At 44.1% G+C, this 17,477-nt stretch overlaps 1 protein-coding gene across 7 annotated transcripts in view; it reads left to right on the forward strand.

Annotated features, from left to right (window-relative positions):
• Positions 1 to 15,145, forward strand: part of LOC142149941 (uncharacterized) — a 30,674-nt gene extending 15,529 nt beyond the window's left edge. For 5 of the 7 annotated variants that reach the window (XM_075205216.1, XM_075205221.1, XM_075205220.1 and 2 more), the window contains 2 exons: positions 11,404 to 11,441; positions 12,733 to 13,062. In XM_075205216.1, coding sequence (XP_075061317.1) covers positions 11,404 to 11,441; positions 12,733 to 12,974 — 280 coding nt within the window. In that variant the 3' untranslated portion in view covers positions 12,975 to 13,062. Of the gene's footprint in view, positions 1 to 11,403; positions 11,442 to 12,732; positions 13,063 to 14,612; positions 14,763 to 14,875 lie in introns of those variants that run through there. The other 2 variants (XM_075205217.1, XM_075205218.1) reach the window with 2 other exon arrangements.
• Positions 15,146 to 17,477: the final 2,332 nt, after the last annotated feature.

Raw genomic sequence — 17,477 nt, forward strand, 5'->3', positions numbered from 1 at the left:
CTGTCAGCAGTATCTACTAAATAATTTTTAGCACACCTCAGTGCTTTTGGGGTGTCCTCCCTAATTGTGCATTAATATTTCTGGCTGTCAAAAGTCATATCTGTCAGCAGTATCTACTAAATAATTTTTAGCACTCCTCAGTGCTTTTGGGGTGTCCTCCCTAATTGTGCATTAATATTTCTGGCTGTCAAAAGTCATATCTGTCAGCAGTATCTACCAAATAATTTTTAGCACTCCTCAGTGCTTTTGGGGTGTCCTCCCTAATTGTGCATTAATATTTCTGGCTGTCAAAAGTCATTTCTGTCAGCAGTATCTACTAAATAAATTTTAGCACACCTCAGTGCTTTTGGGGTGTCCTCCCTAATTGTGCATTAATATTTCTGGCTGTCAAAAGTCATATCTGTCAGCAGTATCTACTAAATAATTTTTAGCACTCCTCAGTGCTTTTGGGGTGTCCTCCCTAATTGTGCATTAATATTTCTGGCTGTCAAAAGTCATAACTGTCAGCAGAATCTACTAAATAATTTTTAGCACTCCCCAGTGGTTTGCGCTCAGAATGGATTCAAAGCAGTCCACATATGATCTGAATGAGCAACCAGGTTCTGTCACCAGTCCTGATGTTAGTGTTCCCAGTACGTCATCTGGCCAAGGCGATGTCAAACAACAGAGTGTTTTCAAATTAGTGCAAAAAACAAAAACCAAAAAAAAATTTACTGTATTGAAGCGAAAAAGAAGTGTAACTGAGCAAAAGTTAAGTGACGATAAAAAAAAAATTGCAAGCATGCCATTCTACACACGCAGTGGCAAAGAGAGAATGAGGCCTTCACCTTTGGCTATTAGTGGCAGATCCCAAAAAGTTACCCAGCCTACAATTGGTGCACAACTACTGTTACGCGTCAAAGCCGAGCTGCAAGATAACAGTGAGGCATTACAGGAGAATATTTGCTCTGATTCACAAATGACAACAATCCCTGTGGAGAGTCCATCCAACAGTGGGATGTCTAATCGTGAGCATTCTGCTGATGTGTGCCTTAATAGCCCGAGTGTAGCCGGTGATACCCAAATTGAGGATGCCACTTTGGAATTAGAAGAGGATGAGGGGGAGAATTGTGTAGGCGACGAGGGCGCTAATGAGGATGTTGATGAGGATGAGGTTGTTTGTGTAAGTCCTGCACCAGTGGCAGCAGTTCTGGCACGTGACAAGAAAAAGGCCATTGTCATGCCTGGGCATAAAACAAAAAAATCCACTTCTTATGTGTGGAATTATTTCTACCCAAATCCAGACAACAATTGTATAGCCATTTGTAGTGTATGTGAAGCCACAGTCAGTCGAGGAAGGGACCTTAACCATCTTGGAACCTCGTCTATGTTACGCCATTTAACGAGAGTTCATGGCAAAGTGTTGGGAAAAGCTGAAAGTTCTTCCCAAAAGAATACAAGCACTCCCTCATCAGCTAAGACCCTCCGCTCACCGACATACCGACGGCTACAAAATACACCCACCACACCATCCTCATCAATATCCTCAGTAGCGCTCGGAGTTAGCCCGGCATCCCACTTAAGGCTGGATGACTCCGGCACTATTATTGATTCCTCTGAAGAAAGCGTTAGTCCTGCTGCTGCTGTTGCTGCTGCTGGGGGTGAATCGTCATCCCAGAGGCAGGTTAATAAAATGAGCAGTCCTACATTTCAGCAATTAACTGTGAAACAATCATTTGCGAGGGGAAGCAAATATGACAGCAGTCACCCAGTCGCCAAGCGAATCACAGACGCCATGGCTGCAATGTTAGTGTTAGATCTGCGTCCAATCTCCACAATAAACGCAGCTGGTTTTTCACAGTTAATTGAGGTTTTGTGTCCGCGTTACAGAATTCCATCGCGACACCATTTCTCCCGTAAAGCTATTCCACAACTAAACCAAAAAGTGTGTAAAAATGTAGAGATTGCGCTGAAAAATGCCATTCTGCCCACTGTTCACTTAACCACAGATATGTGGACAAGTGGAAGTGGCCAAACCAAAGACTATATGACTGTGACAGCCCACTGGGTTGGTCATTCACCTTCACCAGCAGGAACAGCAGCAGCATGTACACCACTACGTAACATTTGTCACAGGCAGGCCACTCTTTGTATCACCGGCTTCACTAACAGGCATACGGCTGACAATTTGTTACGCAAACTGAGAGATGTGATTGATGCATGGCTTATACCACTCGGACTCTCCCCAGGATATGTCATTTCAGATAACGCCAACAATATAGTGCGAGCATTACAGCTGGGTGATTTCCAACATATTCCCTGTTTTGCTCACACCATCAACTTGGTGGTGCAGAGCTTCCTACGAAATAACCGTGAGGTGCAGGAGATGCTTTCGGTGGCCCGTAAAATTTCAGGCCATTTCAGGCATTCAGCCACAGCATGTAGGAGATTACAGCAGCTCCAAGAGCAGTTTAACTTGCCCTGCCACCAACTTAAACAAGAGGTGGTAACTCGGTGGAATTCCACCCTGTACATGCTTCAGAGGATGGAGGAACAGCGCAAAGCCATCCAAGCATATTGCACAAGTCATGACATTGGGAAAGGAGGGGGGATGTATTTCACTCTTGCACAGTGGGGAATCCTTTCAGTGCTGTGCAAGGTGCTGAAACCATTTGAAGTTGTGACATGTGAGGTCAGTTGTCACGGGCACTAGGAGTCTTTACCCAGGGATCACCAGATGGTAGGCTTACCAGAGCAATGTAGATGGTAATAGGGTACTCTGGTAGCTGGGTGATCACGGAACATGAAATGATGGCCGATGAGATGCTCAGGAAAGTCTATGACTAGCAACACTGGTAATACTGAGGTAATGATACACAAGGAACTGTATGGACAAGGACACGTGAAGGTAGTCAGTGGTCTGCGATAGCAAGTTGTACCACTGCTATAGTGAGGAGGAATGTCCAACAGAAACAAGGAGGTGATGAAAGTCAGCGGTCTGCGGGTAGCAAGTTGTACCGCTGTCTGAGTGAAGGAATGGAATCCAAGTGGAGGTATCCAGGTAGTCAGTGGTCTGCGGTAGCAAGTTGTACCACTGCTATGTGAGAGGATAATGGAACAGGTGATACCGAAAACAGGGATCAGTGGTCTGACATCAGCAAGTTGTACCACTGAATATATATGTGAGGAGGTGCACGGGGGAAGACTGCAACACAGGATATACACAGGCACCTTATACACGATCCACAGTAATATGCACAATATAGATATATATATATGTAAATGACTGATCAGGTCTGCAATCTAGAAAGTCTCTTGAAGTAGTCCAGCACAATGATAACACAGTCAATGATGGCAATAGACTCAGCGGATAGCAGACTCCAGAGAGAACCAAACACAGTCCAGCAAGATATGCAATACACAGCACAGTCAATGAGAAGTATGCATACCGTGGTTCAGCAGTAGCAGTCAGATGGGATTGCAGCGGTACCTGAGCGGCTGGAGGCCGACTGGATAGGAAGTCCCTGGATAGGTGAAGCAGCGGTCTAGCAGGTGCAGCGCACAGATGAGTAGACCAACAGGGACACGAATCCACAGGAGTCAGCAACACGTGGAACTGGACTCATAGGAGGCCCAGGAGAATGGAGATGATCCAGCAGAGGGTAGTAGAAGAGATACAAATCCAATGCTGACAGGAGGGTAGAGACCAGTGGAACACGTGAAGGCGTGGAGAGTGGATCAGCAGGAGATGGACGGTAGCGCTGACCACAGCGGCAGGACTCGGCGGCACACGGAGGTAACCAGTAGCAACCACAGGAACCAACAGCGATGGGAAACAGGAGTGCAGCGCAGGGCAGGAGCTGTAGATCACGAAGTGTAGCAGATGGTAATGAAAAGCGGCAGTCTCGAGGAAGTCACAGCAAAGATGAGATGAGAGTGTAGTGCACGGAGGCAGCGGATAGTAATCAGCTGGCAGTCACGATGTTGAACACAGGCGAGTTGCAAGCAGGAGACTGTAGTGCACAGAGGCAGCGGATAGTAGTCAGCTGGCAGGCACGATGTTGAACACAGGCGAGTTGCAAGCAGGAGACTGTAGTGCACGGAGGCAGCGGATAGAAATCAGCAAACAGACTTGATGAGAAGCAGGTGAGTGAGGTAAAAGCTGGAGTGCACGGAGGCAGCGGATAGCAATGAGCAAACAGTCACATTGATATAAAATAACGTTGAAGTGGTGTAGAAGACTGTAGTGCACGGAGGCAGCGGATAGGAATCAGCAAACAGTCACGATGATACAGTTGATGGTAGAAGTGGTATGGAACCACAGTAGTAGAAGTGGTTTGGAAACCACAGGAATCAGCAGCGCTGAATACACAAGTAATACAGGAACACCTTCAGAGACTCATGAGGAATGAGACTCCAAGATCAGGCAACGTGGTGGTGACCACAGGTGCTTAATATAGGGAGGTTGCCTGATCTGCCAATTAAGTTAAAGGGGTATACACTGAAGTATAGAAAAGGGCTGCGCATGCGCAGACCCTCAGGATGGTGGACGGCCACGGTTCCTAAATGTCCGGGAAGAGGCACTCACGGTCCGGTGAGTGACAGTACCCCCCCTTTTAAAGGTGGGCACAGAACGCCTGGAACCGGGCTTGTCCGGATTTTTGGAGTAAAACTTCTTCAAAAGGGCAGGAGCATTAAGATCTTCAGCTTTGATCCAAGAGCGCTCCTCAGGACCAAAGCCCTTCCAATGAACGAGGAAGTGGAGGACTCCTCGCGCAAATTTTGCATCCAATACCTCAGTAATCTCGAAATCCTCCTCCTGATGAACTTGAACTGGCTGCGGAGCTGAGGGAGGAGTTGAGAAACGGTTGATGATAAGAGGTTTGAGTAAAGACACATGGAAGGCATTGGAAATCCGAAGATTCTTAGGAAGAAGAAGTTTCACACATACTGGATTGATTACTTGAATGATCCTATATGGACCAATAAAACGAGGGGCGAATTTCATAGATGGGACCTTCAAACGAATGTTTTTAGTAGATAACCAGACACGATCTCCAATTTTTAGTGGTGGAATAGCCCGCCTCTTCTTATCTGCGAAAGATTTATATTTGATAGATGTTTTCTTCAAACAGGTTTTGACCTGAGACCCGATATTTTTAAAGGTCTGACAAGCAGTCTCCACCGCAGGAACTTGGGTGGGCGGGAGGGCAGGAAATTCTGGAAAAGACGGATGGTGACCGTGAACCACCAGCACTTGACTTTTTGAAGATGACCCCTGAGATCCATCTTCAACGTCCGATGACGTCACGAACGCCCGATGAGGAGGAAGGCGTTCAGACTGAACCTTATCACACAGATCCGTAGATGAAGGATCCTGTGGAGGAGGACCTGGTGGAATAGACGAATGCTGTCTTTTGAATGAACCCACTTGAGAGAGACAACGATGATGACATTCAGCTCCCCAAGATGTAACTTGAGAAGTGCGCCAGTCAATCTGGGGAGAGTGACACTGAAGCCATGGAAGGCCTAAGACAATCGGACTTGTAGTAACAGGAAGAATTAAAAACGAAATCTCTTCATGGTGTAGCCCACCAATCTGAAGCGTTACTGGAGACGTACTCTGGGTGATGAGACCATTGATGAGACGTGATCCATCCATAGCAGTCACAGTAATCGGTGTTTTCAAAGTAATCACTGGTAGGGACCATTGATTCACTAATGATTTGGAAATGAAATTTCCTGCTGCTCCGGAATCAATCAATGCCTGTGACTCAAAGGCTTTGGTAGCACAGGAATTTGTAACATCAAAGGTGCAGGCTTTTAATTTCGTAGAAGATGGAGAGGACTCCAGGAACCCTAACCTTATCTCCCCAGTATTGGTTAGAGCCCGGCATTTCCTGGGACAAGAATTGAGCATATGCGTAGAATCGGCACAATAGATACAAAGTCTATTCTTTATTCTTCGGTCCCTCTCCTCTAAAGTTAATTTGGAGCGACCTATCTCCATGGGTATCCCCGGAGATGAAGCTGGGTGAAATTGAGGATTTGAGAGAAGAGGTGTTTTAACCAAAGTTATTTTCTCAGGTTCTCTTTCACGAAACCTCAGGTCTACCCGATGGCAAAGAGAGATCAAATCTTCTAAAGAGGAGGGTAGTTCTTGTGAAGTCAGTGCGTTCTTAATTTTATCGGAAAGCCCCTGCCAGAAGGCGGCAACTAGTGCTTCAGTGTTCCACTGAAGTTCAGAGGCTAAGATCCTAAATCGAATGACGTACTGAGCCACAGTGCGAGATCCTTGGCGAAGACGGAGAATGCTAGATGCAGCGGAAATAACACGACCTGGTTCATCGAATACACTTCGGAACGTGGAAATAAACTCGGCACTATCCTGTAACAATGGATCGTTTCTTTCCCACAGAGGGGAGGCCCAAGCCAGGGCTTGTCCTGAAAACAATGAAATAAGATAGGCCACTCTGGAACGATGGGTAGAAAAATTTTGAGGTTGGAGCTCAAAATGAACTGAGCATTGAGTAAGAAAACCCCTACAGGTTTTGGGGTCTCCATCATATTTTGACGGAGTAGGCAGGTGTAGCGTGGAAGCAGTAGACACCTGGGATGGCACAGGGGAAGAAGATGACGACACGGAAGGATCACCAGTGGCTGCTACATTTGGCACAGAAGTTACTTGGGCGACTAAAGTCTGATAACATTGCAGCAACTGTTGTTGACGAACATCTTGTTGTTCCATGCGGGTAACCAGATACCGCAGCATCTCTATAGCTGTTGGTTCCGAATCTGGGTCTGTCATGGCCTGATCTTACTGTCACGGGCACTAGGAGTCTTTACCCAGGGATCACCAGATGGTAGGCTTACCAGAGCAATGTAGATGGTAATAGGGTACTCTGGTAGCTGGGTGATCACGGAACATGAAATGATGGCCGATGAGATGCTCAGGAAAGTCTATGACTAGCAACACTGGTAATACTGAGGTAATGATACACAAGGAACTGTATGGACAAGGACACGTGAAGGTAGTCAGTGGTCTGCGATAGCAAGTTGTACCACTGCTATAGTGAGGAGGAATGTCCAACAGAAACAAGGAGGTGATGAAAGTCAGCGGTCTGCGGGTAGCAAGTTGTACCGCTGTCTGAGTGAAGGAATGGAATCCAAGTGGAGGTATCCAGGTAGTCAGTGGTCTGCGGTAGCAAGTTGTACCACTGCTATGTGAGAGGATAATGGAACAGGTGATACCGAAAACAGGGATCAGTGGTCTGACATCAGCAAGTTGTACCACTGAATATATATGTGAGGAGGTGCACGGGGGAAGACTGCAACACAGGATATACACAGGCACCTTATACACGATCCACAGTAATATGCACAATATAGATATATATATATGTAAATGACTGATCAGGTCTGCAATCTAGAAAGTCTCTTGAAGTAGTCCAGCACAATGATAACACAGTCAATGATGGCAATAGACTCAGCGGATAGCAGACTCCAGAGAGAACCAAACACAGTCCAGCAAGATATGCAATACACAGCACAGTCAATGAGAAGTATGCATACCGTGGTTCAGCAGTAGCAGTCAGATGGGATTGCAGCGGTACCTGAGCGGCTGGAGGCCGACTGGATAGGAAGTCCCTGGATAGGTGAAGCAGCGGTCTAGCAGGTGCAGCGCACAGATGAGTAGACCAACAGGGACACGAATCCACAGGAGTCAGCAACACGTGGAACTGGACTCATAGGAGGCCCAGGAGAATGGAGATGATCCAGCAGAGGGTAGTAGAAGAGATACAAATCCAATGCTGACAGGAGGGTAGAGACCAGTGGAACACGTGAAGGCGTGGAGAGTGGATCAGCAGGAGATGGACGATAGCGCTGACCACAGCGGCAGGACTCGGCGGCACACGGAGGTAACCAGTAGCAACCACAGGAACCAACAGCGATGGGAAACAGGAGTGCAGCGCAGGGCAGGAGCTGTAGATCACGAAGTGTAGCAGATGGTAATGAAAAGCGGCAGTCTCGAGGAAGTCACAGCAAAGATGAGATGAGAGTGTAGTGCACGGAGGCAGCGGATAGTAATCAGCTGGCAGTCACGATGTTGAACACAGGCGAGTTGCAAGCAGGAGACTGTAGTGCACAGAGGCAGCGGATAGTAGTCAGCTGGCAGGCACGATGTTGAACACAGGCGAGTTGCAAGCAGGAGACTGTAGTGCACGGAGGCAGCGGATAGAAATCAGCAAACAGACTTGATGAGAAGCAGGTGAGTGAGGTAAAAGCTGGAGTGCACGGAGGCAGCGGATAGCAATGAGCAAACAGTCACATTGATATAAAATAACGTTGAAGTGGTGTAGAAGACTGTAGTGCACGGAGGCAGCGGATAGGAATCAGCAAACAGTCACGATGATACAGTTGATGGTAGAAGTGGTATGGAACCACAGTAGTAGAAGTGGTTTGGAAACCACAGGAATCAGCAGCGCTGAATACACAAGTAATACAGGAACACCTTCAGAGACTCATGAGGAATGAGACTCCAAGATCAGGCAACGTGGTGGTGACCACAGGTGCTTAATATAGGGAGGTTGCCTGATCTGCCAATTAAGTTAAAGGGGTATACACTGAAGTATAGAAAAGGGCTGCGCATGCGCAGACCCTCAGGATGGTGGACGGCCACGGTTCCTAAATGTCCGGGAAGAGGCACTCACGGTCCGGTGAGTGACATCAGTGCAGACTCTGCTAGTTTGAGCCAAGTCATTCCTTTAATTAGACTATTGGAAAAGCAGCTTGAGAAAATGAAGGAGGAGCTGAAAGCAAGCAATTCAGCAAAGTATGTTGGCCTTGTCGATCAAGTACTTAATTCGCTTCACAATGATCCTCGAGTTATTAAGATCTTGAACTCGGATCAGTACGTTTTGGCCACTGTGCTTGATCCAAGGTTTAAAACCTACATTGAGTCTTTACTTGTAAATGAGCGAGATGTGAACTTTTGCAAGGAGCTATTGCTCAGCAAGTTGGCCGCTGAACTGGGCCTCGGCTTGACGACGTGTCCTCCTTCACTTTCTCAAGCTGTTGCTCGTAAAAAATTAAATTTCCAAAAAAGAAGCAGGGAAGACACAGGGGGCAGACCAGAACAATTTAACATCTGGGCTGGTTTGAAGGATTTTTCAAAAAAATGTGTCACTTTGCCCATAACTCCATCCAATATGAGTATAAACATGCAAAGGATGGTGGAGGATTACTTTCAAGAGGTAGTTGATATGGAAATGTCAGACAGTCCCTTTCCTTACTGGGAAGAAAAGCAGGCCATTTGGAAACCCATGTACAAACTTGCTTTGCAATACCTAAGCTGCCCACCCTCCAGTGTGTACTCTGAACGAGTGTTCAGCACAGCAGGGAACTTAGTCAGTGATCGCCGTAGAAGGTTACTTCCCAAAAATGTGGAGAAAATGATGTTTATAAAAATGAACTACATCTTCCACGAGGAAGGCCTTCACCATCCAAGACATCCAAGCACTGACTGTTCTCTAATGGCGGATTCAAGTGGCGATGAATTGATAGTCTGTGATGATGACGTACACACTGATGTGGGTGAGGATTAAGCTGAAGATGATGCCGATAACATCTTTTTAAAACTTTCTATGTAAGTGTAGGGTGCAATCTACCCCCAAAGAGGAAAGGGACTTGTGGCATTTCCATATCACATACCATCTTGAAAGGCTGCTGTTAGGGCAATTTATCCTTAAGGGTAGGGTGTCATAGACAGAGTGACCCTAAACTGGCTTTGTCCATTTTTCATAATATTGTACAGTCTATAATGGCTGAATTTTTGGGTATTTTATACAAGTGGAGGGGGGCCTAGAGAGACAGAAACCAAACTGGCTTTTTCCATGTCAATTAATATTGTACAGTCTATAATGGCTGAATTTTTTGGTATTTTATACAAGTGGAGGGGGGCCTAGAGAGACAGAGTGACCCCAAACTGTCTTTCTCCATGTCAATTAATATTGTACAGTCTATAATGGCTGAATTTTTTAGTATTTTATACAAGTGGAGGGGGGCCTAGAGAGACAGAAACCAAACTGGCTTTCTCCATGTCAATTAATATTGTACAGTCTATAATGGCTGAATTTTTTGGTATTTTATACAAGTGGAGGGGGGCCTTGAGAGACAGAAACCAAACTGGCTTTTTCCATTTCTTTACATATTTAACTATAAGTGTAGGGTGTAATATACATTCAAAGACGAAGGCTGCATTGCCAATATGCATAGATGGAGAGGAAGACAATCTGTTTTGTGTGTAGAATAGGCCTACCAACGAAGAATTAAACTGTTTTTTTGGATGATTTATTACCTCAACAATTAGATTACTTGTCTCTAAAACAGTTGGAGCACTAAATTGGGTTAATTTAGGCCCAAAAACATGGATTTTCCAAAAAAATAGCAAAACAAAACCAAACAAAACCAAAACCAAAACCAAAACACGCAATGGCGGTTTTGCAAAACCAAAACCAAAACCAAAACACGACGGTAATCCAGATCCAAAACCGAATCCAAAACCAAAACACGGGGGTCAGTGACCATCTCTAATTTAAATATACTGAAATCTTCGATGAGTATTGTGATCTAATCCTCATAAGGAATAACAGACTGTAGAGAATAAGGATGATAATATGATAAGTACATTAAAGACTTGAGGTTTTATGTATGGTGCTTTACTATATCTGAATAGTTTACAGGAAGGAAAACATTACGTTATTTATTAAAACATGCAATGAACAAATAATTTTTAACACAATGGGGGGAATTCAATTGCCTGTGTTACTTGCAAAAGTAACACAGCGTTAAAACTATTACCGTTATTACCTTATTCTAAGCTGGAGTTCAGCTCGCAGCTCCCTGAAAGCCGGCGTTAAAGTTACCGTAATAATGGTAATTATGCGCACTATTACCGTAATAATGGTAATAGTGTGCAAGCCGCGTTACTTTTCCGAGTAACGCGGACAATTGAATATGCCCCGATAAGTCACTCAGTGTTTGTAAAATATTGCAGTGAGAATAGTTACTAAATTTGCCATCAAGATATATTGGTTTTTATTGTAACAAGAGCTGGTACTACATTTACCATGTAATAAGTGCATATGCGCACGTGGGATGCGGCTGGCTGGTTCATGCATGTACATTGGAATTATAACATCGGCCATTGAAAAACATGATTTCTTTTAAGAATAAAGCATTTTTCATTAATTAACATTAATTAACTGGTACCACTGTGATCCTTGTTAAATAAGGGAAAATTTTGCTGGTGAGACCTGGCGAATCTCATCGGTAGTGGATAACAAAGCTGTTGCTGACAGTGAACCTTAATATATTGGGCACTTATGTGTAAACATATTTATGTTTGTATCATTCATTTTACAGTCCTCCAAATGCTGTAGCCCTTCCGGATGATTATGAATGTAAGTTGTTTCATAGTACACACAAGTTCCAATAATTTTTGTAAACAATATTTTTTTTATTTGAATGCATTTCTTTAATATTTTGAAGCCTGTTTTAATGTAGCCTGGAGGCCCTCATCTTGGTCTTTGTTTCATTGATCTGCAGAACATTTCCCTGGTATGCATTAGTATATTGTAGCCACTAAGACTTGCAGACTGTAATCAGGGCCGGATTAACCATAGGGCTAACTGGGCTACAGCCCAGGGGCCTTCGGGCATCCAGGGGGCCCTTGAAAGTGCTGAGCAGCAGTATCGATTCGATCGGGGGCGCCCCCAGCGCGATCAATGCTGCTGAGCACTTTCACTGCGGTCCTTCCCCGACGCGCTGTAGTCTCCTTACTGAGGAGATCTTGTGAGTCTCATTCTCACGAGATTTCCTCAGTAAAGAGCGTACAGTGCGCCGGGGAAGGACTGCAATGCCTGAAGGAGAAGGAAGTAAGTGCCTTGGAGGCGGGGCGGCTCGGCTCACCGGGGAGGGCGGCTCGGATCATGTGGGGGGCCCTCACGGGGGAATGGAGGCCCCCTTAAGCCCAGGGGCCTCCATTTCCTTAATCCGGCCCTGACTGTAATAGATCCAAAATAACTCTGATGTCTGGAATGGTCCGAAAGTAACACAGAAGATGAGTTAGGCTAGACATAAAAGGGCAGGGCAAAGAGCTGGAATACTTAGCATTAAGCCATTGGAAGAGGCTGTGAGCAGAGACACCTGAGAAGAGTGTAGCAGCAGAGAATTCTGAGGAGTGAGCAGTTATCAGAATCAGAACTGACTCACTAGGACCAATAGCCGTAGTCTGCTACTGAGAATGTGCAGACGGCAGTCTTTATAGTGGTCAGTGCCATATTACACGTGTACATGAAGTGAATGTTAATGGCAGAGATCCAAAACACAGATAACCAGGTAAATAAATTATAATTCTGAGGGACCAGATGCAGGATAGGCAAATCAATAATAAATCATGTGGCCATCAACTTTCTAAAGAGGAAAATTGTCTTGAATTGTTTTTATCTAGGTTTATGGGGGGTGGGAGAGTAGGCTAGAGTCAAGTGCCTTGGCTCTAGCTGTCATGCCTTAGCAACTAGAAGATTGGATGCATGTTTTAAACATAGATCTCTCCCTATTGAGGAGGGGAAAAGCAGACAGGAATAGGCTTGGCAGCCTAAGATATCATAATTTCCATTTTGCAAACCAATAAACACACAATTTAAATGAAATAAAGGCTGCATTATTTACCTGTAATCCATGTCTGTTTAGGTACACCGTATGCAGTGAGCGAAAGAAAAGACCAGAACCTAAGATCTATGTACTCACTGGTGCAAGCACCAAAGCTAGCAACAGATGCAGAGTATTCAGAAGTGGAGATGAAAGCTTTGGGTGTACCTGGTGCTGAATATTCAGAAATCAAGATGAAACCACCAGTTGTAGCCTGCGCAGTATATTCAGAAATTGAGCTCAAGCCAGGGGGAGATGATGCTTACACCATGGTGGGCACATAACCTTAATAAATCAGATATATAAAAAGTAAGTGACAATCTTTTGTTTAATTCAAGGATTATTAAAGTGGACTTATTATCATATATAAAACTGCAGTGGTGTCTTTAAAGCATCAAATGAGCATAATTTCTATTCTCTTCCTAAAGCACAGTGGCAGCGACCATATTTCTATTTACACTAACATAGTGCTATTAAATCTGTCGCCTACTTTTCATTAGGTAGAAAATAAGAGCAATGAGTGAAGGAGGAAAAATAAATAACTAAAGCTAATTATTTCTGAAAGAAATAGCAAGCATGACACAGTGTTTTTTCATACTGTAGTCAGAGCAAGTTGCACTTTAAAGCACAGTAGCCTACTTTCAATACCTTCAAAGGGCAAGTGCAAGGGGTGATTTGCATCATCGCGCAGAGGGGTCAAGATGATGATGACGCGATTAGAAGGGAATCGCGCCATAAAGGGAGAGTATCCTGGAAATCTGGGAGGACATTCCAAGAGAGTAGGCAAGTATGCTTTAAAGTAATTTAGAGAGGTATGTGATATTAGTTAGCAATGCTGCCTAAAATGTGATTAGAGAGGGGATTGTTTTTACATAAGTGACAAGTAATTTCACAATCAAACTACTTATTATTAAACCCGATAGTGGATGTTGATAATGGCTTTTGTGCATAAAGATATTAGGCATCAAACCTGAAAAACCCTTAGTAGTTGCAATCATCTTTATATGCTTCCTTCCAATTGGTCTCTGCTTCCCCGTCCTCTAATTACATGCACATTATATATGGCACCTTTGACAGCAAGATGGTGACACCAGATGAAGTCCCTTGCCCTGACAAGTTGGCTTCTGTCTCACTCCAAATTCTGCTGTATACTCTGTTCCAGTGTGTTTCTGGTTATTCCATCCATACCATTGTGTTCTTGGTTATTTCATCCATGCCATTGTATTCCTGTTTTTTCCATCTACGACAGTGTGTTCCCGGTTATTCCATCCACATCAGTGTATTCCTGCTTATTCCATCCATGCCAGAGAGTTTCGGACTATTCGCTATACTGTGTATACCTTAGAACTCATGCCTGATTCTGTCTACTTGCCAGTCACATCCGATACCTGCTTAGCCCATACCTCCTTGTGGGGGTCCTCGATGAATACTTACCCCTCGTTAGACACTGCGCCTCTACTACGGTTAGAGTCAATCGGTTTGGCTGTTCAAATCCAGAAGTTTCTGTGTGATTCCTGACATACACACAGTATGACTTTACATAATTTCAATAAAATGAATGCAGGTTTAAAGGTGTCACTATATTCAAAGAAACAACACAGTTGGTTACTTTAACGACTGTCTTAATGGATATTTAAATACACTAATACATTCAAGAGAACTACAGTTTATTTATTCTTTCAGCAACACTTCAAATGCATCACTGCACTTTATTATTTAAAAGTCCCAAATTTTAAGGATGGTACTCTGCTGATATAGTTGTTAACTCAGTCTGCATTTAAAGATATGAACGTTTTAAGGAATTGCAGTCTGCACTACTGTACTAGAAGTCCCATATTTCAAGTTTAGGACTTTGATGATATTAAATTGAAATAGTTGGTCTGTATATGCAGTGCTAATTCCTCTATTCTTATTGTTGCCAGATTAGCACTTCAGGAGAAGAACCGATTGGTCCTTGATTTATCTTCAGGAGTGATTGTATATATAAATAGTTTGCTATGTTTATTTTTTAGTGGGCCTTGAGAAATTGTATTACATTCAAATTATTTATGTTTTATAGAAGGCTGTTACAAATCCACTTTTCATACAATATTTTAGTTAATTTATTACACAATTTTTAATGAGTTAATATATTTTATGCACATTTTACATTTGGTGGGAACTGATTCTTCTATTCCAAATTTAGAATTTCCTTCAGCGAAAGAAGTCAACAATCAATCAAGTGGAAATGCAGTCAAAATTACTCCAGGGGTTTACCGCATCTTACCGCCCTTTGTCCTGGCAACCAATAAGGAGCCTCTACCCTCAGCACCGCTCCTCCGAATTCTGGTTGTGACAAGATATGAATTTTCTAGGACTGAGAGGCAGGGCCGCCTACAGAAATCATGGGGCCCAGTACGGGCCCCCGTGTCCGCCGGCCCCTCCCCCCGATGAGCTCTTCCCCCATGAGCAACAGCAACACATACTTACCTGGGGCCCCGCTGGTCTCCGCTACTCTGTCTTCAGCCTGGCTGTCACCGTGACAGCCAGGCACCAGGATGCAATCGCAGGGGTGGAGGAATCATTCCCCCTGCGATCATGTCACTGCCTGTGACAGCCAGATCACATGAACGCAGGGGGAATGAATTCTCCACCCCTGCGATCGCATCCTGGTGCCTGGCTGTCACGGTGACAGCCAGGCTGAAGACAGAGTAGCGGAGACCAGCGGGGCCCCAGGTAAGTCTGTGCTGCGCTGTTGTACCGGGCCCCCTGGTGAGCCCGGGCCCGGTACAACAGTACCCCCCATACCCCCCTGATGGTGGCCCTGCTGAGAGGAGCAGGGTAGAGAACAGATTTTCCTTATTGGGTGTAATTCACCTTTGTCTGCAATGTTTTCTGTTTTTTGGAAACATTGTCAGGGAATATAAAATGATAGTTTAGTCAATATCCTATCACTTTACTCCCATTGCTGTTCCTTTTAGTAGGCACTGCATTTAGTTCTCAGTTTAAACTATACTAACTGCTGAGGCCAGCTTTCAATAATTGTGGGGAACTCACTGATAGTACTTCGTGCAAACTAACTATGCTAGAAAATGTTCATTATTCTAAACATTTCTCTTAAGTATATGTAGCTGCTGCCCCACGGGTACATCACCACAGCGAGAGGGGTGGTAAATCTCACTGTTAGGATAATCTCATCTCTCTCAACTTCTCTAATGCAGTGCCCCCCCCGAGTCATGTTCTCTCTTCAGGGTTGCAGGTCTACCATAGGCTGTCTCAGCAAACGCTTGTCTGATGCTCTACAAAAGATTTGTGGCACTCACACACACTCACTGGGAAAGGGGGATAAGTCAATTGGCATACTTTTTATTAAAAGGTATACTCGTGTAACTTAAAGGACCATAACTTGATAATTGGTGGGTAAAGTGACAGGAAATCAATCTCTGATAAGGATGTAGTGGCTGAGATCAATTTATCCATGAATGACATACAATAACAGTGATACAATATTAGTGCAATACAGATTAACAGAACAATTAATAGAGACAAATTATGATTACAACATAAAAATAACTCTCAGTTGCAAACTAGAACAGTTATATAATTTCACATAAGATGGCTGTGTGATAGTACTATGTACTAAGTCCTGCTGTTTATCAAGATCAGAAGTTGGGCGTGGGCTTAAGAGAGCTATACTATTCAATAAATCTATGGGCACACATCCTGAAATGTCTAATGTTTAATACAGGCAACATCGATGAAATGGAAAAACTAGCCTTATTAACTTTGGGCATAAACTCGTTGAGTTGAAAAGTTGAGGTAGCATCATAGATTGTTGGAAGTCTTTGCAAAAATGATGATGAAGAATATAATTATAGTGAAAAGTAAAAAATAAGTCTCTTGTTATTGAAGACAAAGAAGAATATAACTGTCACTCTGAAGAAGATAATTATAATGGGAGTCCCAATAATTATTAATAGCTAATATGATGATGAAGACAATGATATGGGTAATATTTTCAGCATATGTAATACTTGGTAAGACAATAACAATAAGGATACTGTACCTTAAATACATCTTAGTACCTTAGTACTGAAGCTTGGGCCGATGTATGGTGCTGTGCATTATATAATGGGTGTCACGATTCACATTGGAAATATGGACGTACTCCTGCAAGCATTTGATGCTACTGAGCAAAGATGTGCAGAGTCTAACATGCCCCCGGTATTCACCAGGGGCCCCTGTAAGGAGGATTGGTCTTAGCCGCTTGGAATGTGCAGGTCACGGTCCTCAGAGCCAGACGCTAGCGAGGTAGCTGGAGCCACAGACAGAGTGTAGTATACTAGCTGGGTCAGTAGGAGTTCCAAGCAAGGCCAGAAATGTGAGGCAGAATAATAGTCGGGGTAGCAGAGTTCAAGCCAGGAATCCAAACGGGACCAGAATCTAAGAGCAGAAGAACAGTCAGGGGGTCGAGGTCAAACCAGAAATCCAATGAAATCAGAATCATGAAGTATAAGGATGATCAGCAACAAGCTTGTTGGATGAGGGAAGTCCAAAAATAAATGGATCAAGGAACAGAAACTTACAGGAACCAGGAACAGACCTAGGAGTGATCCAATACTCTGCTTTATATAGGTTTTACAAAGTAATTTCTTGCATTCAGTGACATCACACTGACTGCTGATAGGTATGTGAAAGTTGCATCCCATTGCCTAGCAACGGAACACTTTCTACACTGCGGGGCGGCCAAGAACCAGAAACACCGCTAGCTCAGAAGGCGAGGGGAGAGAGCAGGGTTGGCGCGTGAC

The sequence above is a fragment of the Mixophyes fleayi genome, chromosome 4, assembly GCF_038048845.1.
Source record: "Mixophyes fleayi isolate aMixFle1 chromosome 4, aMixFle1.hap1, whole genome shotgun sequence".
Lineage (NCBI taxonomy): Eukaryota > Metazoa > Chordata > Amphibia > Anura > Limnodynastidae > Mixophyes > Mixophyes fleayi.